General features: G+C 44.0%; 1 protein-coding gene across 2 annotated transcripts; it reads right to left on the bottom strand.

Moving 5' to 3' along the window:
* Positions 1-3,747: 3,747 nt before the first annotated feature.
* NDUFAB1 (NADH:ubiquinone oxidoreductase subunit AB1) lies at positions 3,748-18,356 on the bottom strand. 2 transcript variants are annotated; one of them, XM_069734525.1, is made up of 6 exons: positions 18,155-18,356; positions 17,813-17,842; positions 15,694-15,816; positions 6,670-6,757; positions 4,998-5,117; positions 3,748-3,959 (listed from the first exon to the last, which is right to left on the bottom strand). In XM_069734525.1, exons 1-5 carry the CDS (start codon positions 18,302-18,304, stop codon positions 5,026-5,028), a joined length of 483 nt encoding a protein of 160 aa, XP_069590626.1. In that variant the 5' UTR covers positions 18,305-18,356; the 3' UTR covers positions 3,748-3,959; positions 4,998-5,025. The 2 variants fall into 2 exon arrangements, with proteins under 2 accessions (XP_069590626.1, XP_069590628.1); XM_069734527.1 differs by lacking the exon at positions 17,813-17,842 and having other exon boundaries at positions 18,155-18,353.
* Between the last annotated feature and the right edge of the window lie 1,578 nt (positions 18,357-19,934).

Raw genomic sequence — 19,934 nt, 5'->3', positions numbered from 1 at the left:
TGGGAGTTGTAGTTTCACCAGTTTGGAGGCTATTTCATACATTAACCTCCTTTTTATTTCTACTAAATGTGATGAAGAGGTTAATTCTTGATAGCAATTTTTTTTTTTATATAAAGGACGGCCAGGCTGGGAATAAGAATTGCTCAGACTAAATATAGCCGCCTCTCCTCAGCGGTGGTCGGCGTAGGTGGGTTAGTAGGTGAACTCCACATCGACCTTAGCATTTGGCTATAGTGATTTTTGTGGGGGAGCATCTGTCACAGGGGGAAGGGGGCAGCTTGACCTGTATTATATTTTAGGGGACGGTGACGATGATCATTTTAAAGCAAGATATTCCACGCTGGGAATATAGAATGGCCCCTGTTCTCGCATACAGCGAGCTTGCTCTGGTTACCATGGCAACAGCTGCTACCGGGGGGAAGCTGATTAAAATGGAGGCGAAGGCTAGTGATACCTGGATAGCGGATACACAGTTTAATAACAGCTGACAATATTAAAATGGCCCTGAATAAGAGGAAATGTCATAAGCACCAAAACCCATCATTACATTGCCATCCAAAATGGCCGCTGGCTTAATAGAGCATCTCCAGTGAATACGATTCACCTCAAACGCAAACCCGGCTGTTTTATTTATATCCGTTTCTGGGAAAGCTGGGTTTTATGGTCACCCATGCAGCTCATTTTCCACCATTTAAATTATACTTAGTAATAAGGGAGTAGCGGTCACGAGCATGGCACAAAAAACAAAGATTGGTGCTGCCGTAAGGGCAGATCCTGACTAAAATATGGCAGTCAGGGCCGTGAATTGAATCAAAACAACTAGGCCTCGTTTATCAAAAAAACAGCCAATCGCAGTTCCGCTTTCATCTTTAAAAGTACTCTGGGAAAATGTTAGCTGCACTGTGATTGGTTGCTATGCACAATATGGCCTGTCATGCTGTTCAACGGTTTTTATAAGCGATTCCCAATATGTGATACGATATTGATGAATAACTTGTGAAAATATTCACCAATTTATTGTCAATCGGACTTGCGCACCTCAAATGTGTGAGGGAAAACTGTGGCCTTGTTGCTCACGGCAACTAATCAGAATTCAGCTTTCATCTCACATGCCGCTTTGTGAAAATGAAACCTGACCTGTAATAGGTTGCTATAAGTCTGTAGTCTTTTGCTAACTGGTACTTAAAGGGGCTTGGAACAATGTTGAAGTTCGTCTTTGTCTCACAAACAGGAAATGCAGCCATCTTGTCATCTTTGAATAAATATGGCGAAACAACAAAAAGCTGCTAATGTAAGCGCAGCTACCAGAAGAGATAATTAAAGCTGCAAGTTGTGAGTTCTCGGGTCTAGCACATCCGTGGAAGCTGCCGTAACACCTCCACGTATGGAGACGAGCGCCGGCGCCATAGTGTTTACATGAAACGGCAAAAGATTCACATTTAAGACCGATCCACACACACAAGACCCTCATCTGCTCCAGAAAGCCTTGAATAAGGGCATCAGCCGGCCATATTTCAGTCCGTATACTGACAGTATCGCCCAGACTGACGGTGCCATATATGAGGCTGTACGTTCGGATCAGGAGACCTGTGGTCAAACCCTCGCATTGCAAAACCTATATGGACTGCAAAATACGGCCATATGGACCCAATATAAAGCCATCCTTAAAGGGCGAGGAGGCTCTTTGTGGTTCCGATGTGTTGGGGTTCTTTTAAACCCAGGGAGTCCCAGCTCGCAGATCTCAAAAACCCATTTCACAAGTCCATGTTTCAGACTGAGGATTGCAGGCAGTCCATATCGGGACTGTACAACCAGCCTAAAACTTAAAGGGATTGTCCAGTTAAAAAAAAAAAGAAGTTTTTAACCAATCATTGTGTGGGATCCACACCCGATCGGCAGATTAGAGAACTTCAATTCTCATGACAAGATGGCGCAACAGGTCAACAGCCTGACCATTACTCTATTCATTCTCTATGGGGCTGCGCAGGTAGCATACAAACACTATTTTTACGGGGCTAAAATACCCCATTATCCCAAATTATTTTGGTTAGACCCCCACCGATTGACAAGTTATCACCTATCCACAACTTGTAACCCCCTTTGGGTACAGACGAACCGCGGGTCTCCTGTCCTAAACAAACAGCCTCAGAGGCATACATAAGACTGTTCGTCTTATTCAGGTCTGTGGTCGTTCCAGGCAATGCAGTCCAGATATGGACCACGAAACATGGATGCCCATCTCCAGCGTCATGAAAGATTCTGCCATCAGAAGCTTTTTAAAAATCAAATCCCCAAGCTGCTGTAGTGCAGATTTAATACTCCCAAATCCAATGAAGCTCCTAGCAGTGGAGATCTTCTCAGCTCTGTCCATGGCACATCAACCTGCAGGTAACACTTTCCAACACTGCTGGAAAGAACACAAACCAATACCTTAACATCTACACCAAAAATATATATACTCAGAAATATGTTCCCGGCGGAGCGAACAGCGCTGAATGTGTGTGACAGATCGGGCACTGCATCATTGGACCAGTTAAAGGAAATCACAACTCAGATACCCAGTCTTGGAAGGATTGGGGGGTTAAGTGATCTGCACCACATATTGCCAGTCTATTTCACAAACATTTGCAGGGGTATCAGTCACCATTACCTTACTCCAGAATCTGCCATAAATTATAGCGCTCAATACTATCGCAATGACACATTAGTTTTATGGTGCACAGACTGACAAGGAAGCAACAAGTTAAAAGGTCTTCGCCTTTTAATAAAAGTGTTTGTCGCATTTTACGTCACCGTATGAACTGTTAGTCTTAGGGAATGTTTCCACGTGCAGGAAACGCTGCGTGTCTGACGCTGCATAGAGCCGCAGCGTCAGACACGCAGCGTCCAGATGTTACAGCATAGTGGAGGGGATTTAATGAAATCCCGTCTCCACTATGCGTGGTAACACGCACGCGGCGGCCCTGCGACTCCGGACATGCTGCACGTCTTTTCAGATCGCAGCATGTCCGTATACCTTGCGGCGACGCTGCGTCGCCGCAAGATATAGCACAGGGCCCTATGGTGGGGGAGCAATGATCCCGGATGTGTGCTATGAACACATCCGGCATCATCGCGTCCCAGAAAGAGGGCGGGGCTTACCGCAGAGCAGGTTTGCCGCTCCGACGATACCGCCGGCCATCCTGAACGTGGACACGCAGCCTTAGTATCGTCTTCCTTAGCGTTTGATTTTTCCAATTCTTGAACATAAATATAATGTGCATCTCAAAATCAGTCGGTGAGCCGGTGCACTACTCCCATCCTCCGCTTATAGGGACCACTCAAGCTTACTCCCTTTGCCATCATTTCATAAGTGTTGGACATAATTTTGCCATTAATATAAATACCATCTATTTTATGGTAGAGACCAGGCTATACTAGAACTAAGCCCAAAAGTCCTTTCACACATCTGACATTCACGGCCTAAGTGTCTCCTGACACGAACTCAACATCTATGCCTATGAGACTGTAGAATTGTGGTCAGAAGTTCCGGGGGTCTGTACTTGGACCACGATTGCTGAACTTGTAAAATGGGCCTAAGAATTTTTTTTTATATTTACAACACATGGAAACTCAGTGGTTCTATTAAAGCAGATTCTCCGGTTCTGTAGTGATCCAAGTCTGATACATCGGCAGCTACAGTTTGTGTGTCGGATCATTAGCCCCTCCGCGTGATGGTCTGTAAGACGAAGGTGCATGAGATGGAACTTCATTTTATGTCACAAACTTTATTTGAAATATGGCCTGCGGTAATGACAGATGGACAGTAAAGTGGTTTGGGTTTTTTTCTCTTTTACATTTATTAAAGGCCAACACATTCTGACATTTTAAATACAGGATCCTGGAAGTATTGGTGACGGCAGCCACGGTGCTACAGCCACAGCATGCAGGCAAGGTGACAGCACGCCCAGCCCAGCTACCTGCAGGAGAGAAACACAATGATGAGAACATTTACCAACTGTAATATAGGAAAAGACCGGTGAGGATGAAGATCTCAGCAATGCATACTGGAGGAAAGCCGCTGCTGACCAAAATTATTCTCAAGAGGTGCCCAGTGCAAAAGCAATACGGCTTGCCCCAGACCTACAGTAAGACACCATCTTAAACCCTTAATGAGTCACTTAAAGTCGGCTTGATAAGCAGCAGATGGCGTAAATATGGTGCAAACTCTATTATGCTGCTCCCTTCCTCTTCTCAGTAGTCACGGTGCAAATCTAGTTTGTCGTCAGACAGCTCAGTTACACAAGCCTTCATTTTGGAGGGATAAATGGTCATTAATGGGTTATTCTTGCTCCTCTCAATTCTGTATTAAGAGGTCATGTCCACAAACATCAACCAGGCCGCGTTCAAGAAAGGCAGGTATTCTGCCGAGCAGGTGCACGCTACCCGATATTAGTAGATACGATGGGGCAAATATGTGTAAAAGTGGTCGCTCAGGTCCCGATGCAGACGTGGAGCCGGACTGCCCCTTTAAGTCCTGGCAGGATTTAAGATTTTTAGCAAAAACTAAAAAAAATCCTCACCCAATTAAATGGGAAGGGGGGGAGCAACTTAAGACTGAATGCCAAAATGGAACACTTGACAAAAAAAGGAGAAAAATCAATGAAAAAAACCCTCATTGTAATTCTGACTTTGCTCACGCACAGGGCAAGTGTCAGCGGAAGCTCAATACCCGGCGATGAGGAATCAAAGCCAAGAGCCAGCGTCTCCAAAGTGAAGAACCGAACCTCAGCTTGTCCTGAAACTGACATTTTATGACCTGGTCATCTAATTTATATTTTATTTTTAGTATAGGTGTAAAGAGAGAAAGTCATTTATTGGCCAAACTGGACGTCCATGCGCCTTTTACAGGAGCAAAGCCGTAAAGGGCAGGAAGAAGATTTGCACAGATCTGAAGATTAGTGATTTTTCTGGCTGTTGGATTAGTACGAGATCTGCAGGATCGCGGCGATACTTACAATGAACGGAGGAACGGACACACGCACTTCACTCGTATACATCCTTCTTATCTGCAATGTAATCGACTATCTCCTGTGGGGTCATCAGCTTCTCACCGTCGGCATCTGGGATCTCAAAGCCTGCGAGGAACAATAGGGGGAAATTAGATATATTGAGCCTAGGGGCATAAAAACAAACAAACACTCAATATGTCACAAGTCACCATTCCCACCCAGCTTTCCCATGTCTGACAAGTGACGGCATCGCTCAGATATCTGGGAAAAGCCGCAGCGAATCTAATAAGTGTGAACGCAGTCTAATGGTTGACATGCTTCTTTTCCTCCACCACTTTCGCCTATATAGCGATGAAAGCTCTCCGTGCTCGAGCCGCTGCTGCCTCCCCGCACGTGTTTGGCGGAGCTTACGCGCTCGCTCATTCTGGTATCCTAGCAACCAGAGTGGGTGGCGGGAGGAGAGATCGCAGCATGCAGGAAAAAACATGTCACCGTGCCGGAGACTGTCCTAGTGACACAGATAATGAAATCCCCGTTCCTGAAAGGAATGCACAATGCAGGAGGAGGCGGCGGCGGCATGGAACGTGTAGTGCATCCAGAGCTGCATTGTGTGAACAGGAGCTTGCGCCATACAGGGATACACCCGGTGTAAAAAAGGGCAAATGCAGAGCACATAAGGCTGCATTCACACGAGTATATGGGGGCTGCATTCACGATTGCAATTCCGAGATTAAAGCCTCATATATACAGATATGTCGTCCTTCCAGGAGACCTGGCTGGTAACATACGGCCCTGGAAATATAAAGTCAGACCAATCATCTGATCCCTTACAGTGAGCGTCACGCTGAAGAAACATCCTTTAAAATTTGATCACTGGCCACTGAGACTCCAAATATGAACATACAGGAGCCGGTTCACCCGCAGTTACTATAGGCGCCTTCTTACCGAAAACCTACTGCACCATTACAGCATAAGACTGCACTTCATATGTGATGCTTTGCGAGGAAACGCCAATATCTGACAGCGAGTGCAGCCCCTGTATAACGCACAGCGACACTTGGAATTCCCACCACGTAGGCAGGCAAGCAAAAGAGCGAGACAGCGCTGCCATTTACAGGAGGAAAGGCGTTCGCCATCTAGTGGCAAGACACTGTAACTGCAGTAGTTTAAAAGGGGATTTCTAATGAATAAAATGCATCTTTCATCCTCCTATAACTGACTGATCACTGCGAATATTTTCCTTAAGAAGCTCCACATAGATAAAGAAAAAAAAAAAAAAAAAACACTAAAGTTTACAGCATGCGTTAGCCTGGTCTAATTTACAGACCAGACTAATGTATGTAAAGAGTAGGCAGCTCCATCAAGCTGCAAACGAAACTTGGCCATGAAGTTCTGAACATTGTGTTACCCTGGTGATTTCCCTCTACACCAAGCATGGTACAGTCATTGATGTAGGAAAAAAAATTAACTTTTTTTTTTTTTTTTTTAAGTCTCAGCTGCTGAACTGTGAATGCAGCTCTGGAGCATGCGCCGATCCGGCTGCCACGGAGTACTGGACGCCAAACAAATCGTTTTGCTCAGCTCTAATTGTGATGCCTCCACTATGATTTATAGAAGGTATTATCCTCGGGCTGGAATCGTCCAGGGGTCCTTTGCCAAGTAAAGAAATGTTTCTTACCAAACTCATCCTCCATGGCCATTATGATCTCAACTTGGTCCAAACTGTCCAGTCCGAGGTCTTTCATAAAGTGGGAACCGATTGCCAACTGGAAGAGAAACAGCAGCCATTAATATGTGTAAGAACGGAGCGTCCGCTATCTGGTCTCCTACTACAGACACATAAGGATCCATCAGTAAGATGCTTTACAAATATCCACCGCCAGCTCAGAGACCATAGACTTCTATGGGGAGAGCTGTGTAGTCTGAGGACCCATTCAATCTAGAAATACCAGCCCCGAGTGGACACACAACCCATCTAGGACATTGCCCGCGCCTTCTTCCTTGTTACATGTGTTGCTGGCAATCGGCAGGGTGATCCCAGCAATCGGACGATAACCGCTTTTCCCCAGCCATCGCCGATATTCCTCCAAATTAATCATCACTTGTAAAAATAGATAAATGCATCGAAGGGGCGTGATGAAATCTGCAATGGCGGCTCCAAGATCTTACATTTATACAAGCGTAAATTACACCCAATATATCAAAACCGTGTGAACCATTTAAGGTGGCTTGCATAAATCTTTAGTTATAAAAATAAAAGATTTTGGTTTCTGCAAATACGTTGTCAGTAACAGAAGAGGTCCTGCATTTCCTATACATTGCATATCATTTCCTTAGAAAGTGATGGCATATTGCTGGGCTGCACAGAGTTTACGCACCCCTGTTATACTACCAGGTTTTTGTTATGCCAAGAAGAATCATTTCAGAACTTTTTCCACTTTTAAAGGGATCCTGTAATCAGTACAACGGCGCCGACCTGACACTGTAGGTTACTGAGCTCAATTCTGCTGACAGGTTCCCTTTAAGGTCACCCAATCTGTAGAAAAGCGACAAAAACTGAAATCTGAGTGGGAGAAAAAAAAAAAAACACTAATGTGATTGCATAAATTTGCACTCCCATAAGACACTTTGTTCCCTTTTAAATTTGACAGATTCCTACCCAAAAAGACTAATGCCACCAGTATGACGCATGTAGAATCGGACCTTTGCCTGCTCCTCCTTGCAGTAGCTCCACATCTGTCAGACTGCGGGGGCATCTCCTGTGTACAGCGCCCCCTTCAGGTCACCCACAGATTTTCTATTGAATTCAGGTCTGGGTAATTCCAACATTTTTGGTGAAGTTGTTCATTTGGTGATTTGGAGGTATCCTTAGGGTGATTGTTCTGCCTCATCAACCTCAGCTTTTTCTTGGGAGGTTGTATTGAAAAGTTTAGTGATATCTGGAACTGATCAGCATTCCTTCCACTTTGACTAAAGCCCCAGATCAAGCTGCCAAATACAACCCCAATGTATAATGTTGCCTCCACCATGCCTCACTGTGGGTATGCAGTTCTTTTGGTGATGCACAGTATTGCCTTATGCTTCGACCACACCTTTCGGAATTATGGCCAAAAAGTTCAACCCACAGTCATCAGCCTAAAACAGGTTTTCCCCACATACTTTTGGCAAGACTTGATGTAGAGTTTCACAAACAGGGCTTGGATGTTTTTCTTTGTCAAAATACTTTCTTGCCAACCTACACTTCAGACCAAGTATAAAGAATGAAGGAACTTGTTGTCTCATGCAGTACACAACCAGTACTTGCCAGAAATTCCTGCAGCTCCTTTAATATTGCTGAAGGCCTCTTGGCAGCCTCAGAGGACAATTTTCTGGTCTTTTGAGCAATTTTTTGAGGGACGTCCAGTTCTAGGTAATTTCACTGTCGTGACAAATTTAAGCCACTTCTTGATGACGTCTTCACAGCATTCAATGGTAGATCTAATGCTCTGAGCATTTTTGTACCCTTCTCCTGAGTGATAATTTTCATCAATGAGATCCCTTTGATGTGTTGTCAGCTGTTTACAGACCACAGCTTTTAATGTAAAATCTGTCTAAGAAAACATTCTAAATGTTATTTGTGATTAATCAGGATCTCTGTAAATGACGGCGGCCGTATATCGACTACTATATAGCAGGGTGATTGACTAATTCTGAACCTAACCACAACACCAATTAGAAGAGGGTGCCCACAATTATTCAACCATATTTTAGTTTTGCTGTTTTTATCTTCCCCCTCGACACTATTTGAGTTTGTTAATGGATTTGTACAGATTATATGTGATATTAAGGGTGGAAAAACTTCTGAAATGATTCTTCTTGGAAGCATTTTTTTTATTATTATATGAGAAAAACAAATGGCATTTTAACAAGGGTGTGGAGACTTTTTATATCCACTATAGTTTGAACAGTCATTTTCTGAAACTGAAAAAGAGTTGTAGGAGGCTTAAACCTGGAGACAAACTCTGCTACAAAAAGGTGAGGTTGTAGGAGGCAGTTTCACATCACAGGTCACACACTATGGCAAAGACTGCGCACAGCAACAAGACACAAGGCAGTTATACTGCATCATCAAGGAGTCGCCATCATTGCCCCCATACTAGGGTATGGGTTCTTGTATAGGTCTCTGTTTGTATTTTAGCGTTTTTAACTGTAGTTTGTGCTGTGTATTCCCAACAATAAAGCTTTTTTGACTTTTATATTATCGGAGGTGTTCCCAGTATATCAGCATGATCTTTTTTTCTATGTGTTTTCAGGCTGGAGTTTCAAGACGTGTTGATCAGGCTCTTTTGCACAAGCATCAAAAATGGGCAAAATGGAAGACCATGGAAGCAGATGTCGGGCAAAGAAACTTAGTGCAGCAGATGACAGGCACATCATGTTCTTACCATTAAGAAGATGTTCAATGGGACCCTGCTACACCCACTGACTGTTGGAAAAGCCTGGCTAAAAATGGAGGAATTGTAGCCAAAAAGCCAGACCTTCCACATAGACCAGGCCAAGAGATGATAATATTTTTTATTTATTTTACTCACTTATATAGCGCTATTAATTAATCAGCACTTTACAGACATCACTGTCCCCATTAGTTTGTCTTTGGAGTGTGGGAAGACACCGAACCACCTGGAGGAAACCCACGCAAACACGGGGAGAACATACAAACTCCTCGCAGATGTCGTCCTTGGTGGGATTTGAATCCAGGACTCCAGCGCTGCTGTGCTAACTAGTGATGAGCGAGTGTACTCGTTGCTCTGGTGATCTCTGAGTATTTGTTAGTGTTCGAAGATTTAGTTTTCATCGCAGCAGCTGAATGATTTACAGCTACTAGCCAGCCTGAGTACATGTGGGGGTTGCCTCGGTGCTTGCTAGGGAATCCCCACATGTAATCAAGCTGGCTAGTAGCTGTAAATCATTCAGCTGAGGAGATGAAAACAATCTCTGAGCAGTCATAAATACTCGGAGACCACGCGAGCAACGAGTACACTCGCTATCACTAATGCTAACCACTGAGCAGCACAAGAACTGGGGTGGAGAAAAATGGCAGCAGGTGCTCTAGACTGGAGAGTCAAAATGTGAAGTACCTGAATGTCACAGGAGAGCGGCACAATGATGAGGGTCTACAGGCACAGTGATGCAGGCGGAGGCATCGGGATTATTGGTGTCCTCAATGCTGAGAAATCCAGGCAGATACCTAATCATCATGTAATACCATGAAGGAGGCGTTTGATTGGCTCCAAATTTATTATGAACCAGAAAACCAACCCCAAACATCCAGCCAATGTCATTAACCCCTTCACCCCGGAGCTTTTCAATTTTTGTTTTTCAGTTCCCTCCTTCCCAGAGCCATAACTTTTTTATTTTTCCGTCAATTTGGACATGTGAGGGCTTATTTTTTGCGGAACGAGATGTACTTTTGAACGATACCATTGGTTTTACTATGCCATGCAACAGAAAACGGGAAAAAAAATCCAAGTGTGATGAAATTGCAAAAAAAGTGCAATCTCACTTGTTTTTTGTTTGGCTTTATTGCTAGGTTCACCAAATGCTAAAAACTAACCTGCCATTATGATTCTCCAGGTCATTACGAGTTCATAGACACCAAACATGTCTAGGTTATTTTTTATCTAAGTGGTGAAAAAAAAATTCCAAAGTTTGCTAAAAAGGAAAAAAAAAAAAAATTGCGCGATTTTCCGATACCCGGAGCGTCTCCAATTTCCGTGATCTGGGGTCAGGTGAGGGCTTATTTTTTGCATGCCGAGCTGGCGTTTTTAATGATAGCATTTTGGTGTAGATACGTTCTTTTGATCGCCCGTTATTGCATTTTAATGCAATGTCGCGGCGACCAAAAAAACGTAATTTTGGTGTTTTGATTTTTTTTTTCTCGCTACGCCATTTAGCGGTCAGGTTAATCCTTTGTTTTTATTGATAGATCAGGCAATTCTGAACGTGGCAATACCAAATGTGTGTATGTTTGATTTTTTTTTATTGTTTTATTTTGATTGGGGCGAAAGGGGGGTGATTTGAACTTTTATATGTTTTTTATTTTTTTTATATTTTTAAACACTTTTTTTTTTATTTTGACATGCTTCAATAGCCTCCATAGGAGGCTAGAAGCATGCACTACCCAATCGCCTCTGCTACATAGAGGTGAAGCACAGATCACCTCTATGTAGCAGAAATGCAGGGTTGCTTTGAACGCCGACCACAGGGTGGCGCTCAATGCAATCGGCCATCAACAACCATAGAGGTCTCAAGGAGACCTCTGGTTGTTATGGCAATGCACCGCTGACCCCCGATCATGTGACGAGGGTCAGCGGTGTGAGCAATTCCGGCCGGGAGCCCTAGTTAAATGCCGCTGTAAGCGCTTGACGGCGGCATTTAACTAGTTAAACAAAACTAGCTGACAAAACAGCTGACATGTCGCGGCTTTGAGGTGGGCTCACCGCTGGAGCCCACCTTAAAGCAGGGGATCTGCCAGCTGACGTACTATTCCGTCAGCTGGCAGAAAGGGGTTAATACCGAGGGGTCCTGGAAGTGATGATCGGGCCCCACAGAGCCCTGATCACACATCATCCAGTCTGTCTGGGATCACATGAGGAGACAGAAGGATCCATGCAAGCCTCATACACAGAAGATCTGGGGTCAGTTCTCCAAGATGTTTGGAACAATCTCCTGCCGAGATCCTTTAAGAACTGTGTACAAGTAACAAATACCTAGAAGAAGTGAGGCTATACAGGTCCTTCTCAAAAAATTAGCATATAGTGTTAAATTTCATTATTTACCATAATGTAATGATTACAATTAAACTTTCATATATTATAGATTCATTATCCACCAACTGAAATTTGTCAGGTCTTTTATTGTTTTAATACTGATGATTTTGGCATACAACTCCTGATAACCCAAAAAACCTGTCTCAATAAATTAGCATATTTCACCCATCCAATCAAATAAAAGTGTTTTTTAATAACAAACAAAAAAACCAACAAATAATAATGTTCAGTTATGCACTCAATACTTGGTCGGGAATCCTTTGGCAGAAATGACTGCTTCAATGCGGCGTGGCATGGAGGCAATCAGCCTGTTGCATGGAGGGCAACAAAATTAATAAAGGGGATGGGAGAACTACAATACCCAGATAGATTAGCGAAATTAGGATTATTTAGTCTAGAAAAAAGACGACTGAGGGGCGATCTAATAACCATGTATAAGTATATAAGGGGACAATACAAATATCTCGCTGAGGATCTGTTTATACCAAGGAAGGTGACGGGCACAAGGGGGCATTCTTTGCGTCTGGAGGAGAGAAGGTTTACCCTTCTCTCCTCGCAGGGCCGCGCTTAGTAACCCGATGTTTACCCTGGTTACCATCCTAAAAAGTAAAAAAAACAAACGCTACATACTTACCTACAGCCGTCTGTCCTCCAGCGCTGTGCTCTGCTCTCCTCCTGCTCTGGCTGTGAGCGTCGGTCAGCCGGAAAGCAGAGCGGTGACGTCACCGCTCTGCTTTCTGGCTGCCCGGCGCTCACAGCCAGACCAGAGAAGCAGAGCGCCGAGGACAGACGGCTGTAGGTAAGTATGTAGCGTTTGTTTTTTTTACTTTTTAGGATGGTAACCAGGGTAAACATCGGGTTACTAAGCGCGGCCCTGCGCTTAGTTACCCGATGTTTACCCTGGTTACCAGGGACCTCGGGATCGTTGGTCGCTGGAGAGCGGTCTGTGTGACAGCTCTCCAGCGACCAAACAGCGACGCTGCAGCGATCCGGATCGTTGTCGGTATCGCTGCAGCGTCGCTATGTGTGACGGTACCTTTACCCATGATGGGGGTTTTGAGTAATGAACCAGGCAGGGAGTTTATAAAAGCCTCAGGTATCTTTTGCATGTGTTTAGAGTTAATTAGTTGATTCAGAAGATTAGGGTAATAGGTCGTTTAGAGAACCTTTTCTTGATATGCTAATTTATTGAGACAGGTTTTTTGGGTTATCAGGAGTTGTATGCCAAAATCATCAGTATTAAAACAATAAGACCTGACAAATTTCAGTTGGTGGATAATGAATCTATAATATATGAAAGTTTAATTGTAATCATTACATTATGGTAAATAATGAAATTTAACACTATATGCTAATTTTTTGAGAAGGACCTGTATCTCCACGTTCAGGGCTCCCTGCGCTTTGGATGCAGCAGATACCCCGCTCCGCCCAAAGTGCCACCCCCTGTTGTACATGCCGTGATTCCGCATGTGTTCATTGAACGCATGCGGAATCACCGCATCGTATTCATAGACTCTGTTATTAATCTTGCAGAGACGGAGTGTCTCCGCAAGATAAACAGACATGCTGCAAGTCCGGGTATGCAGGACCCCCAAATGCGGCCCTGCACACATAGTGGAGATGGGATTTCATACAATCCCCTCCACCATGTTGTAACATCTGGACGCTGCGGCTGTACGCAGCCTCCAATTTGCAGTAAATCCTGAAGGTTGCCTAACTATGGAAACATAGCCTGATGGAGACAGGTGCTCACCAAATACTGACGGGATTTACATTTCTCGTGTTCATTCACTTTGCATTTTGTTAATTAATAAACTATAAACATTTCCATTTTTTTTTTTTTTTTTAACACACCTGACAAACTTATGCACAGTGGTATATTTGTTTTCCTTTATAACCCATGTACATTGTGTCCTTTAGAGATGCCAGACCTATACAGTGGGGCAAAAAAGTATTTAGTCAGTCAGCAATAGTGCAAGTTCCACCACTTAAAAAGATGAGAGGCGTCTGTAATTTACATCATAGGTAGACCTCAACTATGGGAGACAAACTGAGAAAAAAAAATCCAGAAAATCACATTGTCTGTTTTTTTAACATTTTATTTGCATATTATGGTGGAAAATAAGTATTTGGTCAGAAACAAGCAATCAAGATTTCTGGCTCTCACAGACCTGTAACTTCTTCTTTAAGAGTCTCCTCTTTCCTCCACTCATTACCTGTAGTAATGGCACCTGTTTAAACTTGTTATCAGTATAAAAAGACACCTGTGCACACCCTCAAACAGTCTGACTCCAAACTCCACTATGGTGAAGATCAAAGAGCTGTCAAAGGACACCAGAAACAAAATTGTAGCCCTGCACCAGGCTGGGAAGACTGAATCTGCAATAGCCAACCAGCTTGGAGTGAAGAAATCAACAGTGGGAGCAATAATTAGAAAATGGAAGACATACAAGACCACTGATAATCTCCCTCGATCTGGGGCTCCACGCAAAATCCCACCCCGTGGGGTCAGAATGATCACAAGAACGGTGAGCAAAAATCCCAGAACCACGCGGGGGGACCTAGTGAATGAACTGCAGAGAGCTGGGACCAATGTAACAAGGCCTACCATAAGTAACACACTACGCCACCATGGACTCAGATCCTGCAGTGCCAGACGTGTCCCACTGCTTAAGCCAGTACATGTCCGGGCCCGTCTGAAGTTTGCTAGAGAGCATTTGGATGATCCAGAGGAGTTTTGGGAGAATGTCCTATGGTCTGATGAAACCAAACTGGAACTGTTTGGTAGAAACACAACTTGTCGTGTTTGGAGGAAAAAGAATACTGAGTTGCATCCATCAAACACCATACCTACTGTAAAGCATGGTGGTGGAAACATCATGCTTTGGGGCTGTTTCTCTGCAAAGGGGCCAGGACGACTGATCCGGGTACATGAAAGAATGAATGGGGCCATGTATCGTGAGATTTTGAGTGCAAACCTCCTTCCATCAGCAAGGGCATTGAAGATGAAACGTGGCTGGGTCTTTCAACATGACAATGATCCAAAGCACACCGCCAGGGCAACGAAGGAGTGGCTTCGTAAGAAGCATTTCAAGGTCCTGGAGTGGCCTAGCCAGTCTCCAGATCTCAACCCTACAGAAAACCTTTGGAGGGAGTTGAAAGTCCGTGTTGCCAAGCGAAAAGCCAAAAACATCACTGCTCTAGAGGAGATCTGCATGGAGGAATGGGCCAACATACCAACAACAGTGTGTGGCAACCTTGTGAAGACTTACAGAAAACGTTTGACCTCTGTCATTGCCAACAAAGGATATATTACAAAGTATTGAGATGAAATTTTGTTTCTGACCAAATACTTATTTTCCACCATAATATGCAAATAAAATGTTAAAAAAACAGACAATGTGATTTTCTGGATTTTTTTTTCTCAGTTTGTCTCCCATAGTTGAGGTCTACCTATGATGTAAATTACAGTCGCCTCTCATCTTTTTAAGTGGTGGAACTTGCACTATTGCTGACTGACTAAATACTTTTTTTTCCCCACTGTATGTACATTTGATTCATATTAAATACATTTGATGCAAATAGGATTTCCTGGACAAGTTTGAGCTTCTCTGTGATTGTGAAGTTTTACAGAGCGGCTCATCCTTATTCTGTAACTTTTTTCACTATATACCAATTGTTGTCTGCTCCTCTTTCCTATACAGATGTGATGTTTATTTTTACAATGAACGTCAATGGCCGCTGTATAAGCTGCACACAGAGGCGTACGACAGACATTTTTGCAAGGGAGAGCTCCAGACATACATCGGAGACACAAGAAGAAAAAAAAAAAAAGTAAACATTCCCACCACCCCCTCCCCAGGTCCAACAACGTCAATAGTAAAGCTACCTACCTTTTCTGGGTCAACTTTATCGTACAACTTCAATACATATAATACCCTCTCGGAGATGCCCTCCAGGGTGAGGGGAGGAGGGCCGCTGTACTGGCGACATGATTGATATAATGAGTCCGAGACCTGCGGAATGAGACAGGGAGGGTTAGAGGAACTGATGCAGTTACATTCATCTGCATAAATGAGAAAGAAAAAAAAGTCAAAATTTAATAAGATTCTGCAACCTCTTAAACCAGGTGATACTGAGAAGACTGGTGGGGGTCCGTCACCTGAGCCCTCTACTTTGTTATAGACAAATCAATGTGCAATTCTGACCATGGAGACCCCCACCGATCTAGTAGTGATCACCTATCCTTCCATCTTACTGCAATATCCCTTTAATAAAACTGGACAATGGCTTTAAGGTGGACTCATGTTGATGGCAACTTTGATGCCGGTCAGAGCGTAAAGAATGGGCCTAACTATATATGGTCCATGTGAGGCTACGGAATTATTTCTGATGGATAAACGCTGGCACATTCTTAGGCCCGGTCTTTCCTGCAGTAATCAGTGGGGGCCTAACATACGGGACCACCAACAATCCACCTAACTCCGCAGTTCAACCACTTCAGTTCTTTTGGAAAAATCACACACCCCAGAGTCTTAACATAACAGATGTGCCCAGAACGCGACACAAGTGACTTTTCAGAATGTTTATTACATGCGCACAACATTCTCAACCATGTCGCTTGCTGTCAGTGAACGGAATCACAGTTTACATCCAGAGACAAAAAAACAAAACAAAAAAAAAAAAAACTTCCTCATAACGCAGCAGGGGTTATTACAATAGTCACATCACCCACACTCCAACACCTCGGTGACGCCGCCGTACATTCACCGACTACAATCGCAACTGTTTAAAGAGATCAGTCACCATGATCAGCAGACAAGAGGTCATGGAGCAGATGAATATAAAGTTTGTGAGAAAAGGAAAAAAAATTGTATAACTTTGTGTTTTTTTATCATTGAAACTTCTGCTTTTTCTGGGATTTCAGTCCTATCAGTAACTGACAGCCTTCCTTGGATAACTGGGCATACAAACATAGCTGTCAGTCACTGATGGGAGCGAAAATCCAAGAAAAAGCAGAAGTTTAAGGCTGCGTGTGGATTTACTGCGGATCTGTGTTTTTTTCCCCGCGCAAAAACGCTGCAGTTCCGCAAGTGATTTACAGTACAATGTAAGTCAATAGAAAAAAAAAATGCTGTGCTAATGGTGCGGAAAAATCCACACGGAAAACGCTGCGGATTAAAAGAAGTAGCATGTCATTTATTTGTGCGGATCTGCAGCGTTTTTGTACCTAGTCCATTTCTGAAATCCGCAGGGGTAAAAAACGCATCAAATCCGCACAAAAAATTCCAGAGGCAAATCTGCAACGTGTGCACATTAGCCTCAATGATAAACAAAGGGTACACCAATTACTTTCTATCAAAACTAAATATCAATATACTCAGCTCCTCCTGCTATATAATATGCTAGTAGCGGCCATGTTGCCGACGGACTGCGCCTGTCGCTGATTGGTCCTGGCAATGGTCGTTTTGCCACGACCAATCAGCGACTTGGCATGACAGAAAGACAGACAGACAGAAGTTACCCTTAGACAAATAATAAATATATATATATATATATATATATATATATATATATATATATATTAGTTTGGAAAATTATGATACAATAAAAAAAAACACTTTCAGAATGTGTAAATATTTTATAAATAAGTTAGATACACCAGTACTGTGAGGTTTTTTTTTTAAATTTGTTTTTAAGTCGCTGTACACCCCCCCTCCCTGAAAAATTCTAATAAAAAGTGATCAATTGTGAGACGTAAAAATGGCATCAATAAAGGCTAAGCCCATTGTTCAGGTCAAAAATAGTCAGGAAAGATAAAGCCTATGGATTCTACAATTTCCTTTGGGATCAATAAAATGTCCGACATCTCAGAAAACGGTAAGGTTTTTTTTTTTTTTTTTAACCACCACAAAAAAAAAAAAAAATAATAATAATAATAATAATTATTAAGGCCATAATAGCGCTGACACTGACAGTACTGAACGGTGCGGGAGTTTTAATCCTTTTCACCTTATTGTTTCTGTATGAGCCCTCGTACATCTGTGTGGACAAAAATTAGAAAAGTTGTGGAGTAAAAAAATAAAACAAATAAAAAATTAAAAAAAAAAAAAAAGCACAAACATAAGTGCCGCAACCTCGCTGGCCACAATGAGGCTTCCAGTCAGTGCCAGCAAGCAGAGGTGACACGTGGGGGAGTCCGAGACCTATACGGAGGCTTCTGTCGGCAGCACGTGCACCACTATTGCATGCATGTCACGACATGGCGGAGGAGCACGGCACCCGCAGACCAGCGCCCTCTCAGCAGCCCCGGTGGGTGACCCCTGCTCGGCCTTGCCCGCCCTCCCGCTGTACCTGTGTGGCGAGGACCGGGGCGCCGCTTGTCGGCCTGGCCAGGGATGAGCGCTGCCTGCAGGCGGAGGAGGAGCTCAGGGCCGGGAGGGAGCGCCGGGGCAGGGGGCGCAGCGCCGAGCGGACACACACACAGAGGACACGGGACGCCATGGCTGACAGCCGCTACCCACACTGCACCGCGGCGCGAAGAGGGACGGAGTGACTTCCGGCAGGCGTGCTAGAGCGCCTGTAACCATAGAGACGAGACCGGAAGAAGATAGATGGGCCGCGGCGCCAGACGTTATAATCAGATTTCTCGCTAGGCTGTGACTGTTATTAGTTATCTCCGTTCACATTCACGGGCAGGAGACGGAATTCTACGTCTGAGGCGGGAGCTGCTCCGCCATCTTGCTACACCCACTTTATACATCCGGTGCCATTATGGTACACCCAATGAGGACGGAGAGAAAGGTCACGGGGTGTCATGATTGAGGCGGTCACATGGCTCGTCAGTCACAGCTGGCGCAGCTATACACACTCCTGACATTGTGTCGTCTAGCACATCCTTCACACCATGTTGGGGGCGTTGCATGCTTAGACATCATGGTTTTATATTTTTCTCATTTCACATATTAAAGGGGGTATCATTAGTCTTCTTCACTAAAATACGTGTAGTGTGGGCTGAAAATCACTTTTGTATTGGTGTTTTATGATATGTTTTGCACTGTCCATTGCTGGCTGCAGAATGAGTGAACTGAGGATCGGTCAGTGAGCTCGTCCTAACCATCCAATAGGAGAGTTTATAACTTTTAGCTTTCTATTTTGAGCGTGTAAACCAAAATCATAAGTGAAAACAAGGAGCCTGTAAAAGCAAAACCGTACAACCGTTTCAGGACCCAATTGCAAAAAAAAAGGTCTCCAAAGTCGGACACCAGTCCAATAACTCAGCGGCTCTGCCCAAGTTGGCACCACAAGCGGTTCAGAGCTCATTAATTGGCGGCAGCGCTGCCAACGGGACATCAGCAGACAAGTACACTCCGGAGGCAGCGGTGGAGACTCAGCCACTAGACCTGGGGCGGGGAGGTAAACATTAGATTGTTGCAAAAACAAACAATAAAGCTTTTTTTTTGCTTTCTGCAAACCCATTTAGGTTATGTTGCCCTGAAAAATCTCTCCAAAGTACCCGCCACGAAGGCTATCTCTTCTGTGTAACTTGCCGTCTGCAGCACTTTGTCCAGTGAAATCTCCCTCTAGTAACAAAGACATTGATACAGATTATAGGCAGCGCATCTGTTTTTCTGCAGTAAGCAGGGGCGGATCTTTATCTTTCTGCAGTAAGCAGGGGCAGGTCTTTATCTTTCTGCAGTAAGCAGGGGCGGATCTTTATCTTTCTGCAGTAAGCAGGGGCAGGTCTTTATCTTTCTGCAGTAAGCGGGGGCAGGTCTTTATCTTTCTGCAGTAAGCAGGGGCAGGTCTTTATCTTTCTGCAGTAAGCAGGGGCAGGTCTTTATCTTTCTGCAGTAAGCAGGGGCAGGTCTTTATCTTTCTGCAGTAAGCAGGGGCAGGTCTTTATCTTTCTGCAGTAAGCAGGGGCAGGTCTTTATCTTTCTGCAGTAAGCAGGGGCAGGTCTTTATCTTTCTGCAGTAAGCAGGGGCAGGTCTTTATCTTTCTGCAGTAAGCAGGGGCAGGTCTTTATCTTTCTGCAGTAAGCAGGGGCAGGTCTTTATCTTTCTGCAGTAAGCAGGGGCAGGTCTTTATTTTTCTGCAGTAAGCAGGGGCAGGTCTTTATCTTTCTGCAGT

The sequence above is a fragment of the Ranitomeya imitator genome, chromosome 7 (assembly GCF_032444005.1).
Source record: "Ranitomeya imitator isolate aRanImi1 chromosome 7, aRanImi1.pri, whole genome shotgun sequence".
Classification (NCBI taxonomy): Eukaryota; Metazoa; Chordata; class Amphibia; order Anura; family Dendrobatidae; genus Ranitomeya; species Ranitomeya imitator.
Note: the sequence above shows the minus strand (reverse complement) of the source record. Positions and strands in the feature narration are given on the sequence as shown.

What these genes read in the sequence shown, in the direction of transcription:
- NDUFAB1 (XM_069734525.1), bottom strand. Translation starts at nt 18,304, where the DNA reads ATGGCGTCCCGTGTCCTCTGTGTGTGTGTCCGCTCGGCGCTGCGCCCC. An exon ending in CCCCGGTCCTCGCCACACAG is followed by an intron (nt 17,843 to 18,154) that starts GTACAGCGGGAG and finishes TTGTCCACACAG; the next exon opens with ATGTACGAGGGCTCATACAG. An exon ending in GGCCATGGAGGATGAGTTTG is followed by an intron (nt 5,118 to 6,669) that starts GTAAGAAACATT and finishes TGTTCCTCGCAG; the next exon opens with GCTTTGAGATCCCAGATGCC.